At 37.3% G+C, this 20731-nt stretch overlaps 1 protein-coding gene across 1 annotated transcript in view; it reads left to right on the top strand.

The window, feature by feature from the left end:
- Positions 1–18950, top strand: part of LOC149536779 (ABSCISIC ACID-INSENSITIVE 5-like protein 2) — a 41995-nt gene extending 23045 nt beyond the window's left edge. The window contains exon 3 of the mRNA XM_089803896.1: positions 18183–18950. Coding sequence (XP_089660022.1) covers positions 18183–18284 — 102 coding nt within the window. The 3' untranslated portion in view covers positions 18285–18950. The remainder of the gene's footprint in view (positions 1–18182) is intronic.
- Positions 18951–20731: the final 1781 nt, after the last annotated feature.

Below are 20731 nucleotides of genomic sequence, written 5' to 3'. Positions count from 1 at the left end.
CATTCCATTTGATTTATTTTTAGTGTTTCTGTTTTCAATTGTGTCAAATTTTTGAATCAACATTTCGGATCACACAGTGTGATCCATCATCAGGATGAAGAACCACGGTAAGAGAGCTCCAGAAGGGAAGTAACTAGTTGCAGATCTAGCTAGGATAAACAGAGCAAGAGAAGGATAGGGTACATGCAAAGCAAGTAGGCTGAAGGAGGGAAAAACAAGATGGGGACAATGGGGAGGAGGAGAAAATACCTAGAAGGCCACAAAGCAGGGAAAAAAAAAGAACCAATAATGTTGTTCCATGCCAGAAATCAATACAATAATGTTTATGTAGAGTTAACTAGTTAGCTAAATGTTTTCCTTGCATGGTTTAACATTTTTAAATTAGTTTTTCAGATCTGAATAATATTTCTGGTTTTTTGAGGATAAGGACATTACAATGACAGCATTGACTTTTGTAGAATCAACCTCAATACATGGTCAAAGAGACACTGCATCGTAGTAGTTTGTTAGAATCTACTAAGAAACACACTTCTTTGAATTCAAGTGAACCTTATATTCTTTGAGTTCTTGAACATTATGAAATTGTAGGATGTTTAGCTCATTCTAGCCTTGACCAATATGTCATATGTTATATATATATATATATATATATATATATATAGTGATATAATAATGGAGTATGTATGAATGATGATGTCATAGATGTTCGAAAGGTGCCTCTTATGCCCTTCAACTTGAAGGGCATAACTTGATAACACAATGTACTTTATGATTTGTTCATAGTTACACTGCCCTGGGGGATTGGAGGATGACAAAACGAGGGGACAAGTTTCTGGGACATGGGGACAAATGGGCCTTAATTTGGGGACGGTGGCAGAGGATCCAAGGGGGTTGTATATCCTATACATATGGTACTTAAAATGCTAGATATGAAAAGACGTATTGCAATATTGGAACATCGAACATTGAACATAAATAGTCAAATCAGCAAATACTTAACACTAGGATGTCCCCCCATCCTTGGCGGAGGTGGCAAAATATGGTGGCATCGTTGGGGATGGAGCAAAAAGGCGGGGGGGGGACACGTCTCCATGTTACTATGGATTTTTCAATTTTTTTTTTAAAATCTTGAGGTGCTATTTGGATTTGATTGTATTTGAAGAATGCATTTGTCTTGTTTTAGACTTGACTATGATGTCCATATTGGGCAAGGAAGGGATCATCCTTGTGGTATGTGGGCACTCGGAACCCTTTGCTTTGTCGACTATTCCAATGTTGGAGATCTAATGAAACTAATTGATGGTGTTGATGAAGCCTGCCCTAATTTCTTTTAATTCCTCTTTGACTAGGAGGGTAATGTTGTCTTGTGAAAGCACACATGCCCCATTACAAATGGGGACAAGCACATGTGGCCTATTACAAATGAGAACCCCCACTTTTTGCTTACGATTGAGTAGTAATTCCCTCAGATAGCCTAAGTCTGGTAGTCATTCTATAAGTTCCAGGTCAATGAGATGGGTTTGAGCAACTTTTAGAGCAAGTCATGCCTACTTAAGGGTCAAGCCTGATAGTGTTTTGGTTGCTGCAATTGTTACATCAATGGTTGTGTGTATCAAACTTCGTAATCTCTTTCTTGTTGATGTTGCTTTTGTTTATAAGTTTGTGTTTGCAGAATGACAATGAACTGTTCTTCAATCCTCTGTTGTATGCTATGGTTATGCTGAACCGTGCTTTCATTTCCTGCTTCCTGCAAAGGTTAAGCTGTATGGTTCTAATATTATCTGTAACCTTTGATGCTGTAGTTGGAGTGGATTTTTGTTATGCCTTAATGTTCGTGTTCATGGAGCAGCTGTATTGCTGTTGCCAACACATAATACCACCCTGTCCTCCACTTCATTGCGGGAGTCTTCGCATTTGATGCTTCAGATGTCTTGAAGATGTAATGAGACAATTCTGTAACCATTGCCAACCATTCTAATGTTGTTTGGAGTGCAAGCATTGTGTGGTTAATGAATCTGATTGGTATTCCCTTTTTTTGGAATTGAAATGCTCAAGTTCAGTATGCGTGGGGCCTCTCTATTGTGAGTATTGTGTATGCCAGTCTTGATTCTGGAATTCGGATTGATTGGAAAAACGATTTGATTTGATCATCATGCATCTATTCTGTCTGGAGTAAAGGATAGTTTTGCTAATGTTATTCAGCAGTATAATGTTATGTGAAATCATCTTGGTACTAGTTTTGTATATGTTATCTTTGATTCAAAAAGAGCAGTTTATTTTCTGGAGATGTCTAATCGTATGACACAATGCTAGTGTCCGTTATGTGATAACAGTCTTGGTGAAGAAGTCATTCTTCTGACTAAGCTTGTGAAGCTTTGTATTGAATCACTTGATTATTCAATAAAAGAGCTACTTTGAATGTAGCTGGGCTTTTTCCCCCAGGCTGGAAGGTATTCCCAGGATAAAATTGTAGTGTTGTTTTGATCTTTGTGTTTTTTAGAGTTACTGCTTATTGCATCTATATGTTCTTCTGGTTCTAAATTTTACCTGGTATCAGAGCAGGTCTAAGGAAAAGATCCAGAACGAGAACCCTTTAAGCTTCAAATTATTCTACACTCAATCAAGAACATGATGTTATCTAGGTAAGAATGTTAATAGTCCTCACAATTGTGGAAGTAGAGGAAAATAATTTTTTAGAGCTGATTTATTCTGACTTATGGACCTATGTCTGTCGCTTCTTTAAGTGGTTTTTGGCATAGTTGGCAAACTCGCAAAAGCCAAAAACTTCCCAAGGTCTGAAAAATAAGGGGAAACTCGGCCAGTTTTCAGCAAAAGCTCGGCAACTTAAAAAATTGCTTAAATTTAATTAGAAATGCATTTTTTTGTAAAATTCAATGAGAAGATACATCCAATGAGTCAATAAATGAGAACACAAAACTAACAAGCTTAGTCTAGATATATTTAAACACAAAGTAGGTACAAAATTGCATTCTCCTGAGGAAGACTCATGGCTGGAAGCAAAATAGTAAATAATTTATGTAAAACTAAAAATAAATACATCATTTCAATTACATCTTCCTCTTCTCAGTTCTAATAAAAACTAAGGGAGAGATAGAACTAGAGGGTCTGATCTTAGAAGTCTGCGCTGGCCATGATTTCCTTCTTGCTCAGTATGTCTAACTCAGTTTGTGGCTTGTCCTTAATCCTAGATATAGCTCTGCCGCTGGCGTCTCCTGGCATTAGCAGTTACTACTCATTCAACTCAATGTCCTCCATAGCCTACCTCTTCAAATCATTGATGTCATCCGCTCCAAACATGCTGCAAATGTGCTTCAAACCCGCCTCAGTTCACTTCAAATTGATCGAAATCAGTTTGCAAGTGTTTGGAAGACTTTTGCCCGCTCAACACAATACAAGTGAAGAAATGAGAAATGAAACTGATTTGGGCCGTTTTTTTGCCTTTAACTGTTGTTATAAAACTACGACTAAACAAAAACTCAGCAAGTACTAGACAAGTTCTTGCCAAAAATTTTGCAAGTTTTTGGTGCTAGTAAAAGTCATAAAAACTCGCCAAGCCAGAAAACTCGGTCAATTTTTGCAACTAGGAGAGTACCCCGCCAGTAGTACATCTATGGTTTTTGATACTAGTTTACTTTTATTGTTGATGTTTGGTAGCTTCAGTCGGATGAACCTATGACTTATTAAAATTACATATGAGATATAAGTTTATTATATGAGAGAATTTAATATAATAATGATACATATGTATAAATATAACTATGATTATATTTATTATTATATTAATTGTCAAATTGACGAATAGACATGTCCCATGAGGGGACATTTCTCTTCTTAGCCTTTGCTCATTATAAATAAGAGGTCGCTGCCATTTGGAAAACACATACCAAACATGATGGCAGTGCTTAGTACATTTACAAGTGTCCTTGAAAAAACATGGTATCAGAGCAGGTCGTTTGTTGAGAATATTTGAAAGAATTATATAATTTAATTGAACAATGCCTTTAGCTTCCAATGTGGTAATAGGATGTGTTGAAGGATGATCCAAGCTTGTTCATGAATGAACAAATTACAAACTTTAATGGAATCTGAGCCACAATACAATTGTGACACGATTAAGCTATACTAACAAGCTTGCAATATTTGCGAATCTTGCTCAAGTGTGGAATACATCTTCCTATGCAATATATTGGGTAATATGAATCACATCCTATTCTTGTCAGAATTTCAGTTTTTGACGGACTATATGTCTTATATGAGCTTCAACAATTACGATCTCTGATGGGGCCAAGCAAGTTGCACTATTATGCAACAAATATTTGGTATCACATACTTTGTGAGTGGAGGGAAGGTCAACTTAATGTAAGTTGTGTTTGGGGAATCATAGGTTGCTAATCTATAAAGAATTAAAAAATGGACGATAGATCGGTGGTTACATAGTGCTCAACAATGGTGGGTCAAGGTTTTTGTACAGGTTGTTGCATGTATCAAGTTCTGCAGTGATTTTTGAAGTTTCAGCTCGGGTTGAGTGGTGCTGAAGGTTGGATTGCAGTTTTGGTGGAGTCGCTTTTGTGAGATGATCTATGTCCTTGTCCACGATTGTGTTTCATGTCTTTGATGCCTTTGTTTAAGTTTGTGTGGATGCTCCAAGTCTTTTCCATGGGATTTGTGTAGGAGGTGATCCACAATGAGTATGTGAAGACGTGCATGTTCACCGTGACGGGCGTCTGAATTGATTGGTTCCCTCACAAACCCACATGACATAAGAGGGAAGAAAATGATATCATTGTAATATGTGATTCAAAGACCTAGGAAATAGGTTTTTAAATTATTAACAAGAAACTTCCCTCATGACCAGCTGAATGTGGTCTCCATCGATATACAAGTGTTGGAGCTGCAATGGCATGCAAGAGTGAGAACAAGCCGTTCATGGCAATGAGATCCATCACGAATTTGGCAGGAGGGATTGCTATTGGAAATGACATGATTGTAATTAGTAATTTATGACCAAACCATGCTTGTAAGATTAGGGATTTAGCGAGATTTGATAAAGTGGATAAGGATTTACACGAAAAATTATATAGGAAGAAAACAATATGGTAAATACATTAATGAGAGAGAATCTACGTGAAATTGGTGATCGAATCGGCATAACCATTGATGGTTTTGAATATTGAAAGTTACCTTATTTTTGTTCATTGACATGTATTATCAAGTTGATGGGAGCTGAAGATTTTATCAATGGCTAAAATCAAAGCAATACCAGTTTGTGTGACAAAGGTGGCCACAACTCTCATAATTCATCCATTGGTTGTTGACAATTGCCAAAACAACTTCAAGTGTATGTATTTATAGTCACGACTGTCATGTCCAATAATCTGGACTTTACCGTGGTTGGTGGCATACAAAACGCTTCAAAATTCTGATATATAATTATGTGGGCCATTGTGCTGATAGAGTTGAGAAATATTGACGATAGAACTCCATCGACACTGAAGAATATACACATAAATGGTCAAAGGAAGATAAAAGGCATGTTATTGGTCTCGAAAGGAAAATATGGAAAAGATATATTAAATCTTACAATGAGAAGGGTCATCGTCTCATTAAAGGACAATGAACATGGTAATAATAAAGTGGTGCATAAGATAGACAAGGGTTAGTTATCGGTTTTGGGTGCCGATCCCATTAAGGTAAGTATATGTTTGTTCCTTTCATTATTGGATTTTTAGAATATTGTTTAAGGGATGTGTCATCATTAATAATTATTTCTTAGTTATATTATATGAGATAGTGTAATGGAAAATATATGGTGACTATATTCGTATAAAAGCTAAATATATTTTCTAAATAATATGTTATGAATATAAATGAAATTGGTTACCTTAGAGTTTTATATGTGATAATAATAAAGGAAATAATATATTGAAAATATAGATCATTGTATATATATAGAAAATGAAAGATATATGCTCAAAGTGTATACATTTATCTATATTAGATTGGGATGGTCTTATATTATTATGCAAAATTATTATCCTGGAGTATTATCTCTTATCCATATTTCTATATGAGCTATGTGCCTTGATTTTTTCCTCCGAGAATATTACTGCAAGAAGAGGGAGATTGAGATTTAGAGGGAGCTTGGCATTTCATTAGAGGCAACTTTGAAAGAGAGGGAGCGTTTAGAGGATGTGATTCAGTCAACCTTCGGTGATCTCGGTCTTATTGATTCAAAGGGAGTAAACCATGTTGAGATGGATTCTCTAGTGATCAATAAAATGTTGTATGTGATTTTAATGGGCCTACCCCTTGTGTACATCATGAGGAAGTGGTGACTTCCAAATGGCGCCACTTGTATTTGCAGCAGATATTGAAAGGTGATGCTTTTGCAATAACTTAATTTTCTATTACGAAGGATATCTTTCGATAGCTATGTAGATCATGATAGATTATACTTTGCATGTTGGATGTTTATATGGTAAGCATTATGAGAATGCGTGTGCACATACCTTATAAACATTTTTGAGTAAATGGTGAATGTAATGCAAATTGATGTTCCAGAGGCCATTACACAGAGTACTTGGTGAATATCATGCAACTTGATGTTTTGGACACCATTACTCATAGTACTTGGTGAATATCTTGCATCTCAACATTTTGAAGGCCATTACTCAAAGAGTATTTGGTGAATATCATATATTGTTATTTTGGAGACTAGTACTCAAATGTGATATCAAAATGGTGAATATCATATGTTGATATCCTAGAGACCATTGCCTTATTGAGTACATGGTGAATATCAAGTGTTGATAATCTGGAGACCATTACTCAAAGTTTTGGTGAATATAATATGTTGATATTCTGAAGGCCAATACTCTTGATATCATGTGTGATATCAAAATGGTGATTATCTTCTGATCAAAGATATCTTTAAAATTTGCCATACCTAATATTACCAATGGTGTAATACGTGTCATGTGTATATCATCCCTAGCTAAGAGAGTTTTGATGTTTGGTAGCTTTAGTCGGATAAACCTATGACTATATAAAATTACATATGAGATATAAGTTTATTATATGAGGGATATATATATATATATATATATATCCCATGAAGGGACATGTCTCTTCTTAGCCTTTGCTCATTATAAATAACAGGTCGCTGCCATTTGGAAAACACATACCAAACATGATGGCAGTGCTTAGTACATTTGCAACAGTTCTTGAAAAAACAACATTTATTGATGACTTTTCACGCAAGACCTGGGATTTATTTCCTGGAATCTGAATAGTCTGACGAAGTGCTGTCTAGATTTAAATAGTTCGAAGCTCAAGTTGAGAAATTCTCTGAAAAAAAGATCCAAGTCTTAACATTGGAATATACTTCTGGTGTCTTTCGAAAATGCAACGAAAGCCATGATCCATATGAAGGTCTAGAAACCTTTATCTGGGCAGAATCTTAAAGAACAACTTTTTATCTTTTAACATTATAGTCCACATCAAATTTTAGATAATATGACTCAGAAAGAGGCATTCGTAGGTATCAAACTAGAAGTTAGTCATTTCAGAATTTCTGGGTGTCCAGTTTTCATTCATGTACCTAAAGATAGAAGGTCTAAGTTAGAACCTTCAGACAGGAAGGTAACTTTTGTTGGGTATAGGGAGTCTTCCAAAGCCTACAAGGTCTACATTCTATGACAAAAGTAAATTGAAATTAGCAAAGATGTGTAATTTGAAGATGTAGCTTTCAAAAGATCTAAATAAACTTTCATGGAAATTGATAGAGAACAAAGGAGGAGATCCAGAGACTTTTTAAGATATTGATATTGCTGCCCTTGATTCCCCTTCTGAGATTTAGAGGGAGACTTTCGAATTAGGAGATCCTAATGATCCTGCTGTTGGACCAAGTAATGTTTCATTTGACAAAAAGAGACCTTTGTGGGCTTGACATACTATGCAAGAGGTTGAAAAATATGCAGCACCTCGTGGTATTTACAGAGAAAGTGAAAGACCTCGTAAGTTTGTAGGTTATTGTGCTTTAATGAGTCATATTATTGAATTTGAGCCTTCAAGTTTTGAGAGACTTCAAATCATCTAGGTTGGAAAGATGCCATGATAGAAGAGTATCAGTCTATCATCAAGAATGATGTTTTGGATATTGTCCCAAGGCCTTGAGAAAAGTTTGTTCTATCTTCTAAGTGGCTGTTCAAATTAAGCATGCAACTGTTGGAAGTGTTGAAAAATATAAAGCTAGATATGTGGCAAGAGGGTTTACACAAAAGGAAGGTGGAGACTACAAGGAGACATTTGCTCTTGTAGCTCGGTATACTTCTATCAGAACTATCATTGTTATTGCAACTGTTAAAAGTTGGAAATTACATTAAATGGATGCAAAGACAACATTCTTGATACTGTAAGTGAAGAAGAGGCCATATGGTTTTGTGAATTCATGAGAAGAAATGACATGTATGTAGATAGAAAAAAGCTTTGTATGGCATTAAACAAGCTCCGTGTGCATGGTATTAAAGGATTGATCACTATTTATTGAGCTGGGTTTCTTAAAAAAATGTAGATCCAAATCTACCACATTCTTGAATGGTGTAATCAAAGATGTATTTATTGAGTAGCCATATGGTTTTGTGATTCATGAGAAGGAATGACATGTATGATTGAAAAAAGACTTTGGATGACTGTAAACAAGCTCCGTGTGCATGGTATTAAAGGATTGATCACTATTTATTGAGCTGGGTTTCTTAAAAAAATGTAGATCCAAATCTACCACATTCTTGAATGGTGTAATCAAAGATGTATTTATTGAGTAGCCATATGGTTTTGTGATTCATGAGAAGGAATGACATGTATGATTGAAAAAAGACTTTGGATGACTGTAAACAAGCTCCGTCTGCATGGTATTAAAGGATTGATCGTTATTATTGAGCTTGGGTTTCTACTTCAAGGTAATTGATGATAAAGCATTGATTTTAGTTCTTTATGTTGATGATCTGTTTCTTACTGGAGAAGATAATCTCATTGCCAAATGTTTGAGATGAAAGATCTCTTCTTATGTGTTACTTTCTTGGATTAGAAGTGTGGCAAAGACCTAATGAGATTATTCTGAGTCAGGGGAAATGACATTTTGAAGAGATATTGTATGCTTTATTGCAAGTCTATATTAACTCATACGGAAGCAAATCTGAAAAAGTTACATGAGCATGCAGCCAGTTCAGATTTAGTAGATCCCACTATGTATAGACAATTGATTGGATCATTGATGTATTGTAAGGACCCTTGCTAAAAAGTCACTAGGACTTACCAATGCTGAAGTATGGAATTTTGTCAAACACTTGGCATGCAATCTGGACTGTACTGCTGAAGAATGAAACTGAATATGTACTATGAAAATTCCGTCAAACACTTGGCATGCACGCAACTCTACTGCTGTTAGTAAATAACTGATTGTAGAAATTGTTGATGCCAAATCCACACATTACAATGATGCAAATAACAGTACCAATATATATATATGCATTCAATATAGATGTCAATTACAGCTTCAGATTTTTTACACTTGAACTATTACAAAATATGCAACGCTAAGAGTCCTTATTGAATGGACTGATTAGGATTTCCTTGTCTCACACAATAGTTCTAACTGAATACAAAATGACTGTATTTGTGCAAAGACTATTACACATTGACTGAATTTTCAGACCCTTATATCTGAATATAATATATGCAATTTTCATAATCAAGTGCAATCAAAATGGAACCTGATTACTTTCAAAATGCTGTGGTCGAATGCTGATGATGAAACAACAGTGCTGCAGCCCGTAACTGCTCCCAAACCAGTCCCTGTACGACCAGCAGGTGCAGCCGTACCTGTACTAACTGTACGGCCTCTAACAAAAATAAATGCTGGGGTTTTAGCTGCCGAAAATGCCAAGAAAAGGGGTGCCTAGGTTAGAAGAATGTGCCCCCAAAATTATAAAATCAGGCTCGCAGCTGATTGGTAGTTATGAGCAAAAATGTGTGTCTCCATTGCATAACAGGCCCTGTCAAAAACTCCTCAAAAATGCCCTGATTTCCTTCCAAATTGCTCCCAAAATGATCTTCTCGATGAATAAATGAAACACAAGTCCTCTTGCAACACAAATCACAAACCCTAAATCAAGTCTCTGTCCAAAACTGAATACACCAATGAAGTTCAACATGAAATGGCTGATTACCACATCCAATGTACAACCCTTCAAAAGGTCTTTCACTTCCTCAGTTATGCAATCTTTTGAGAGGTATTGTTCTCAAGGATTATGCTGAATATTTGCAGACCTAGATGGTGCCACAAATGCTCATAGAGAAAGGTAGTAAAATCATCAATTCCAGTGTCCAAATGAGAGGCAAAGACCTCTATTTATTTACTTTTCTAAGAAGTTACGAAGAATTTCTAGAAGCATCCTTTTCTAAGAAGATACTAAGAACTTCTAGAAACATCTATTGTAAAATCCATTATAATGCACTTTTATATATAAAAAAAAGTGCAACTCAACTTAGAATTATAACATGTAGGTCCCATATAAAAAATGATAATAAAATAAGATCTCCAAGAACATAATGAGCCATCCAATCACCAAATAAATGCCACAATGACTCTCATCAATCCCATCTGCCTACAAGAGTCTGTAATAGGCAAATCCACGAACAATGCCATGTCGTACTAAAGAGGGGACGTTACATGTATCTAGTCAATACTAGGCCTGATATATGTTATGCTGTTAACAGTCTCAGTCAGTTAATGTATGAGCCTAGACAGATTCATCTTGTTGCAGCAAAGCATATATTGAGATATGTGGGTGGTATAGTGGGATATGGTCTAAATTATACTTCATATGAACATTTGAAATTGCAAGGCTTTTTCTAATCACCCCTCCTTTTTAATCCTGTTTGAGACGTATTAGTGGAATTATAAATTCCTTTGATTAATGTTAGTCCTTTTTGATTAGTGGTAGTGATTGAGCTTTATTAGCAACTCTAAGGGGAAGAGATAACTAACTGTTAAGCTAGGAAGCAGAGGGATACATACACACAAATGCGAAGTTTTAGGATTCAGGTGATTAGAATACAGTGGAGATCATGTGATTATAAGGGCCATTGGGGACCATGCAGGATTGGACAAATGGAATTGGTAGCTTGCTGTTTGGCATAAAAGCATCAATCAGAAGGTTTGTGATGGTGACTTTTGGTGCGATTCCAGAAGAAATGGAGGGAGCTGCTTAGGTATTCGTAGTATGAGATACTAAATGGGATAGTCTATTTGTTTGCATGAGATGCATATTTCAGTTAACAAAGTAATTTTCATCCAATAAAAAATAGTGTGACGATGGCTGCATCAAAGCTTGTTTACCTTGATTTATGAGAGATAGTGACCAGGTGAACAAAGAACTGTTAAAGTTAAAATAGGTTAGTTGCTTTTTTGGAACATGTAAGAACAGTTTGCAATACGAAGGCTTGTAAATTTAAAGCATTTTATTTTTAATATGATGTTTCCTGATATTTTTTATACAAGTTTGGAATATGAAGACCTGTAAATAAATAAAATGATTTAATTTTAATTTTTAATTTAACATTCCCGATATATTAGTAGCACATGCTCCTATATGTCAAAAATAGTGAACCCACATCATAGTCACAAGGAAACTTGGTTGACAAATTTAGCAAGCCTTCATTCTACAAACATTTATAGAGTAAGACTGTAATGGAGACTCCCAAATATAATGAAGTTGTATAACAACAATGTAACAATACTTGGACGGTCTATTCCGTGTGGCTGTGTGCGTGCGTGGGAGTGTTTAGAGGTTTGTGAGGGCTGAGTGCTACCGTTGGGATTAGTTGTGAGGGAGTTTGTTTGCTGGGCTCTTATGGCCGCGAGCGGGGTCACCAAGAGTCTCATTCTTGCTGGAGCCTCAACTTGTGGTGGATCTTCTCCTGGGGTGAGTTCACAGGAGGAGGAGACATTTTATGTTTGCAAATGCTCAAAGTTAAATAAAGTTAATGGCTGCCTTCCATATAGTCAGGATCGGCCTGTGTTGGTTATCCCTCTGGAGGCAGTAATGGAAGATGTGGACTATTTGGCCACACATGCATTGATATGCAAGTTTCTTGGTATCTGGATTTCCTTGTTGGCTCTGGAAGCTTGGATTCGTCGTTTTTGGTAGGTGGAAGGTGATATGGATATTACGCTGGCTGGTAATAGCTACTTTTTGGTGGCTTTCTCTTGCATGTCAGATCGGAACCGAGTCTTTGAGGGAGGCCCATATTTTTAGGACTGTGTGGGTCTTCTTGTCAAACCTTGGCATATGGGGTTCAATTCCGCTAAGGATCTCCCTTCAAGAGTTCCTGTTTGGGTCCTCTTGTTGCGGCTTCCTTCGGAGTTTTGGCGAGAGGATATCCTTCAACAGATTGCCACTGTCCTTGGGAAGCTGATTGCTATAGCACATCAATCATTGGATAAAAAGATAATTTCTTATGCCTGTATTTGTGTTGAAATTGATTTAAATAATCCTTTGCCAGATTCTTTGGAAATCTGCCTAGGCCCTTCTTCTTGGATTCAACAGCCAGACTATGAATCCCTTCCCTTCCGATGCCACATTTGTCATGCGTATGGTCATTTATAGCGTCAATGCCCTCAAGCCTCTAAAGGCAATGGCACCCTTGGCGGGTTCTGAGGCCCAAAGATGGCAAATGATGGTAAGGGGATTGGTCAAACTGTTAGTACTGGAAAAGAGAAAGTTCAGATTGATAGTACTAGTAAAGGGAAAGCTCAAATGAACACTTCAAGTCAGGGGCAAGGGCCATCCAATACTATTGGTCCTGATAAGGATGGTTGGAGAGGCTCTGACCACTGGCCTATCAAGCTCACGGCTAGTTATGTTGCTGTCCCGAAGAAGCCTCCCTTTAAGTTCCAGTTGATGTGGCTTCGAGACTCTTCTCTCCATGATTTAATGGCTCACTGGTGGCGACAGGGAGGCCTTGCCTATGAAAGTGCTATGTTCTCCTCTAAAAATTTACAATATGTCAAAAGGAAGTTGAAGAATTGGAACAAGAATTGTTTTGGTAGTCTTCACATTATGAAGAAGAGGGCTCAAGATCGTCTTGATGTTATTACTAGGCAGATTTGGATTTATCTGAAGCTCTTGGCATAGTGGAATCCCAAGCTTCTAGTGATTTAGCAGAGTGGGATCTTAGAAAAGAAATTTATTTGAAACAGAAGGCTCGAGTTGACTGGCTTCAAGAAGGGGACAAGAACACCGCATTTTTCCAAAAATCTGTGCAGGTTTGACGTAACATGAGTTACATTTCTTCTCTTGTTACTTTTGATGGGACGCATCTGACCTTCTCTCAAGCTGTGTCTAGGGAAGCTATTCAGTTTTACTCTACCCTCTTTTCAGATGACTTGCCTCCAACGGAGATTAAGGAGAATATGATCTTGTCTTGTATTCCCTCTATTGTGACCAGGGAGATGAATGACTCTTATGCGGTTGATTTGTATGTCAAACTTGGAGGAGGTGGTCTTCAGCTTGTGTAAGGGTAAAGCTCTAGGGCTTGATGGCTTCCCTGTTGAATTCTTCTAAGAATTTTGGGATATTATCAATCATGACCTTTTGGATGTGGTTTAGGAGTTCTATTCCAACAAAGATATGCTCCGGGCTTTGAATGCTACTTTCCTAGTCCTTATTCCGAAGAAGGAAGAGGCTAATCAACTGGACTTCTTTAGGCCCATTGCTCTTTGTAATGTGGTCTATAAAATCATTACTAAGCTCCTAGCAGAGAGGCTTAAAGTTTGGCTTCCCATGGTTATTTTTGAGGAACAAGGGGGTTTTGTCGTTGTAAAACAAATTTTGGATGGGGTGGTTATTGCTTCTGAAGCCATTCACTCTATGTGTACTTCTAGAGAATGTGCCATGTTCATCAAGCTTGATATGGCTAAGGCTTATGATGGAGTCAATCAGGGTTTCTTGTGGAAAGTTCTTTTAGCTTTTGGCTTCAGTCAGAAATAGGTTAGTTGGGTTTTGAGCTGTGTTACTACTCCCTCCTTCTCGATCCTTAATGGTGAATTGTTGGAGCCTCTAGGGTTCTTTGTCAGGGAGATCCCCTTTCTCCTTATTTGTTTATCATTATGGTTGAGGGACTTGGCAGACTTATTAAGTCTCATGTTTCCCAAAATCTGATTTAGGGATGGCATGGGGAAATGGTCTATGCACTCTTTCCCACCTCTAGTTTGTTGATCGTACGACCCTTGTCGAGAGAGCTCAGATTCGGGAAGCTGAAGCCTTTGGGCTCACCTTGGATACTTATTTGGCTGCCTTTGTTCATAAAATCAACGACCACAAATCCTTTATTTTTTTCTTCAACACTTTTGAGCCTATCCAACGGAGGATTGTTAATATCTTGAGATTTCAGATTGAGTCTCTCCCTCTGACTTACTTGGGGGTCCCTATTGTGGTGGAAAGACAGCCTAGGCTCTTTTGGCAGAGCTTGCTTGACAAGCTTTGGCAAAAAGTCAATCATTGGACTCATAGGTGGCTCTCTACTACTGACAGGGTGACTCTCTTGCAATCTGTGATTTAGGCCCTTCCCATATATAGAAGCATGGTTCAGGGTGCCTTGATGTACTTTCTTAAGGAATTTGATGCACTTTCTCACCAATTTCTTTGGAGTGGCAATTTGCAAAATACTAAATGGAGCCTCATCAATTGGGATACCGTTTGCAAGCCAAAAAAGGAAGGAGGCCTCGGCCTTCGTTCTACTATCTTGTGCAGTCAAGCTCTTGCTGCCAAGCTCTATTGGCGCTGGTGTTCTAGTCAGTCTCAGCTTTGGGCCTGTATCTTGTCACACAAGTATTTACTTGGTGTAGAACCTTTAGATGTTTCCAGGTTTCCTCTTGAGGGAAGAGGCTCTATGGTGTGGAATACCCTCAAGATTGGTGCTCACTTGGTGAAGAGAAGTCTATTTTGGATTTGTAACAGAAGCACAAAGGCTTTGTTTTGGAGTGATTCCTGGAGTGGGCATCCTCCTCTCTTGTCCTCTCATCCACATTTACAGTCTCTTTGTGATTTTTTCCTTTCTACTGGAAGGAATAAGGTGGCTCATTATAAGGAGGCTCATAACCTGTTCCTTGTTGTTGGTTACAGATGGAAGAATTCTTCTAATTGGTTGCCGGGTGGCTTTCTGAGGGATCGGTTGGAGCATTCTCAGATCTTGGCTTCTAGGGAGTGCAACTCTTTGCAAGAACTCGATGTTTTGGCTTGGGGAGATGCTTCTTTTGGCAAGTATTTTGTTTCTTCAGGGTACCTTGCGCTAAGTAAGCAACTGTTCGGGGAGGTGGAGGTCTCTTGGTGGAAGAAAGCTTGGAATAGCTTTTCTTGGCCTAAGTGTAACTTTTTCCCCTGGATTCTAGTTTACAATTGCTGTCTTACTTCGGAGAATCTTTGCAAGAGAGGCTTCCAGGGGCCCCCTTCATCTGTGTCTTATGCCATGATAGTGAAGAGACTATTTCCCACCTTTTTTTCTAGTGCCCCTTTGTCAAGCAAATTTGGCACTTTTGGTGGAGTGTGTGGGGATGCATGTGTTGGCATGTTTCTTCCTTGTCTGAGTTTTGGGACTGTGTGGGCCATCCCCCTTCCAAGAGCTCTTTTCTTCAGGTTGCTTGGACTATTGGCCTTCCCCTTATTTTATGGCATGTTTGGCTTGAGAGAAATAAGAGGATCTTTCATGACGTGCAGCTGGGGATCAGGCACCTGTGGGGGAAAATTGCTCATTCTCTTCATGGAACACTCCTGGCTAAATGTGACTTTGGTGGAGGTTTGGACCCTGGAGATGTTGGTATTTACTCATGCCTCTCCTTTCCTCTTCAGGGCGGTGCTCCCTCTCTCCCCCACAAATGCTCTGGGAATAGAGCTAGGTAGCCTGTTGATTGTGAGGGGGCATTGGACTCCTCCCTAGGCTGGAGTTCTTAAAATCAACACTGATGGCTCTTCTCGGGGAAATCTTGGACCGAGTGGTCGGGGAGTTGGGCGTGACAGCTCCGGTGATGTTTAGTTTCTGTTTTCTATCTACAAGGGTTACCATACAAATAACCTCATGGAAGCCCTTGCTATCTTGGTTGCAGTGGAACAATGTTGTCAACGTGGCCAAAGAAGAATTATCTGTGAGACTGACTCGCTGGTGGTTGTGAATTTATTGAATAGACGGAACCTTGTGGACGTGGACTGACATTTGGCTCTGGTTATTCAACAGATCACTCAGTTATGCAATTCTCTGGATTCTGTGTCTTTTATGCATATCCCTTGGAAGTGGAACGGTGTGGCTGATTGCTTGGCTAAATGGGCCTCCGAGCATGCGCTGGATTGGATCATTGTTGATCATAGGATGCTCTCCCCTGATTTATCTCATAAGCTGGCTTAAACTTGTTGACCAGGATAAAGCTCTTTAGTGCTCTTTGTTTTCTCTGTTGTTCTGTTCTCTTTGGTATTCAACAAAATTTTTACCCCTCTTTTAGTTCACAAGGAAACCTGGTTGCAAGGATATGTGCTCTGTTGCAATCATTGTCTGTTCTGGTAACTAGATTTTACATTTCAAAACTGTCCATTGTTCAAAATGGCATAGTCATGTCCCTGCATCTCCACCAGTAACATGTTTGGTGCATGCATGTTGTATTTCACTGTAACAATTTGCCTCTTTATTCCATGTTAAAGTGGAAGTCACTGCTCTTCATTGATTTTTTTTTTCTAAATCAATTAGTTTTAAGGGGATTGGAATTGGAATGCCCTGGCATTTTTAAATACTCACATCTCTAATTACGATTGGGATTAGAAATGAAGCTTTTTGCAAGAGTATCAGATTTGATGATCTTTAATTCGATGGCAATCTAATGAACACCTTAAATTGTTGAAACATGTCAAGCCAGTGTACACCTATACTAGGAGTCTCCTTTGGCTAAAACTGCCATAATTAGGGGGATCCAGTTTGAAAATAGTGAAGATTCTACAGATTTGCTGAGTATGATTTCTAGGTCCTTAGGACAGTTCATCATGTTAAACTCTGGCTAAAATGGATGGCCATGGATTTTTTTTTCAGAAATATGCCTGGAATTGCTGTCTGTATCATTATATCGTTTAATGACTGGTCCAAGTTATAAGATGCGTGCTAAAAGATCTCATGGAAGAAGAACAAAAGGAAACATTGCCGAAGATGTCTCAAGACAAACAAGTTGTTGCAAGTGGCGTGATTCATCAACTTTAGTGATCCTTACTTTTCAAGGACACCATGCTTGATAAATATACAAATGAAGAATTGCAAGATGTCCCTAAAGAAAAATCAATTGGCAATCTCATGTCAGATGGTGAAACCCCAAGCACCAATGGAGAGAATGTGCAGGATGATGAACAAATTGCTCGTGGAAGAAGAGAATGAAGGACAACTCAGGGTGGTGTGACAATCTGATATGGCATTTGAAGGAATACCTGTACAAGTGTTTGAAGATCATCTCATCATTGAATCCTTGATTTTCGAAGACATGCTTACAAAATTGCACGAGGATGCATGGTTTGTTTTACACAAGGATAAACAGGTGGAGGAAATATTCGATGGATTTGACTTCAGGTTCGATCTTGCCTTGATTGCTCAAGTTCAATCTTGATGCGAGTAGGATGGTACACCAGTTTGAAAATAGTGAAGATTCTACAGTTTTGCAGTGGTGATTTATAGGTCTTTAGGACAGTTCACGTTAAACTATTGGCCAAAATGGATGGCCATGGAAACTTTTTTTCATTTTTTTTATCAGAAATATATCTGGAATTGCTCTGTATATCATTATACCGTTTATCTGTGTAATGACTGGTTCAAGTTATATGATTTGTGCTTTATCCATATGCCAGTAATTTCTTTATTTTTCTTAAATTTTAGGTACTCCATTTATGATTTGTTAGTGATCTCTTACTGTAGACATGGTAACTTGGTGGAAAAAATCACAATTTGTTCAGGGTTGCCATTGAAACATCAATGCGTACGTGTTCATTAAAATTATTGATCATATAATAAGTTTTTCATTATTCATATTTTGTTTCTACAAGTTGATATTTGATTGACAATTATTTTTCCTGTGACAGTTCATGGCAGAAATGCCGCCACCTCTATCACTATTAAATCTGAAGGATCCTCTTAGAAGGCTCAAGGATCCTCTTAGAAGGCTTCACTCTGCTCCTTTTTGAGGTGGATTCGTATAATTTTTCGGTTCATCACGGCTCCGTACATTAGTGCACCTGTAATATTTTTGCATCTCAATTCAGACTGATAGGTTATGTAGTCTTAATTGATGATGAGATTGGTGACTTAAGGAGGGGCCTAACATTTTCCATATTGAAGATTCTTGTGGAGCATTATACATATCATAGGATAAGTGAACGGGACAAAGCTACAAGTTTTGAGGCTTGAGCATGGGAAGGGAGCCTCCGATTTCAATGTGTTAAACAAGAGAAAGCTTGCAAGGACTTGCATGCCACCCTGTAAATGTATCTTCACGCCTTTTGTGGTCCAGGATGACCTACATGTGCAAAATTAGTGTGTTACTCCTGGAAATTCACTGGCCACAAATCGATCACAGTTACATTTCTGTTTATTAAACAAAATATTATTTGTAAGCGCCAATCTGCCGGGGTTGTGTACTTAGTAGGCAGGTCGAATTATTTATCGTATCTTTTGCTATGAAAGCTGGGTTATCTGGTTGAACAATTGAAAGTTTGTTGCCAAGTGATTACAGATGGAAGTATCTCGTCTGCCTGGTTTTTTGGAAGTGCTCAAGAGCTTTGGGCATTTTCATAAATCACATATTGTTGACATGTTATGTAATTTAAAATCCAAATTTTCTTTGTGCTCAATTCGAGTAATTTCTCAGCTGTAATATTTATCCTGTATATCACTAGTATAGCTTGAAGAACTGAGGCATTATTTTCAAGAAAGTATGAAGGCTTGTTCAGTGTGCCAAATTCACAAATCAATCAAGAAAACCAGAAAATTTCTCAAATTAATTGAGCTCTTGTTAATTGATTGCAATGGAAGAATGGTATGCCTTGGTAAATCGACAATAGTGTTTAGGAAGTTATCATCTTGCTTTCCAAAATTGATCAAACTCTCCATCTAATCTTCTATATCTACGGAAGGTGAATTATCTTGAAAATTAAATCTAAGATACAGCAATTATAAGAAATCTAAGATACATAAATTATAAGAAATAACCACATTAAGTTATCTAGCTAGACGTTGTGAGCCCGTCCATTATTTGTCAAATGCTTAAACAAAGGAACCGTAGGAGAGAAGTAAAATTGAAGATACAGCAGTTATAAGAAATAATCACATTAAGTTATCAAAGTAGATGTAGCGAGCCGGTCGATTATTTGTCAAATACTTGGGTTGGAAAGCAATGTTAAAATTGAGAGATCACCGTTTTGGTTTTTCGTGGACATTAATAATTTTATCTTATCTTATCTGTAACAATTCTATTTTTCTTGTACTTCTATATGTACTTTCATGTTACATTTGATTTTGATAAACTGCTATGGAAGTCTGTCGTCCATATGGGAAGATCATCAAATTTTCTTTGCACCGCACAGAAAGATCAGAAGCTAGATGTAGCAAACTGTTATTGGATAATGCAAGGCATTGTTTTATACAAGAACCAAAATGCTCGAGTGATATTCGTGGGTATTGTTACCACTGAATAGAGTGCTGGACAAGTACACTGAAACTATCCGCAAGCACATTGTAATGAACATTGTGCCAAAAATGTTACAATAAGAACTTGGTGACATATTTGGCATTTGCATGCACTTGATTGTGATAAAATTTGGTTACAATCTCTTAGAACCATGGCTCTTGTCAGATGAGAAGCTTTCTTGCAACAAATTTAAGACGGTGGATTATGTATGACATGATTGCAAAAGCTGTGAAGGACTCACTAACCATTTCAAAAATTAATTAATTACACATTTCTCACATAAATAATGAAATTAAAAATAATTAACTCTTATTGGTCCTTCCATGTCTTTAGCTCAGGTGTCTGGGGGGTGATGTGTGTCTATAGGATGGTAAATATTTAACATAAACTCCAATTCCGTTGGATGTATACAAAACACTTGTTAGTTCCTGTCTAAGGCAGGTAACTATTGGATTCATTACGCCCATCTATATTTATTTTTTGTTCAATCAAATTTCAGAATTTTTAAACCTATTTATATGTGGTATAGTTTGATAATTGATAATATTCTACAATTTTAATTCCAAAAAAATATTACCATCGCTTTAAAATGTGGAATATCATTTATGTCACGGAATCTTAATAAATGAAATAGTTGTCACAGCTATCAATCATGATGTACCTAAAGTCATGACCGATTCGAAAGGACGAGTATGATTTGTGCATACTTAGTAATATGGTATCCAATTTTTTTATTATAAAGAAGATAAAAGATGTATAATTTAGATGTATCCAAGCCAACGTTTCATGCGATGGGCCGTATTTGGCAACAATAGCTGATAGGTTTGATATTGTTTTAAATTATGCAAAATGATTCTTATAAATTGTAAAATCTAATTTTTGTATCTTAAATTTTTGAGGAATTTTTCATTCAATTAATTTTTTTAATAAATTAAATAATGTTTA

The sequence above is a fragment of the Cupressus sempervirens genome, chromosome 10 (genome assembly GCF_028749045.1).
Source record: "Cupressus sempervirens isolate cs-2001-9-10 chromosome 10, ASM2874904v1, whole genome shotgun sequence".
Lineage (NCBI taxonomy): Eukaryota > Viridiplantae > Streptophyta > Pinopsida > Cupressales > Cupressaceae > Cupressus > Cupressus sempervirens.
This window is presented reverse-complemented; position numbering and strand designations above follow the sequence as displayed.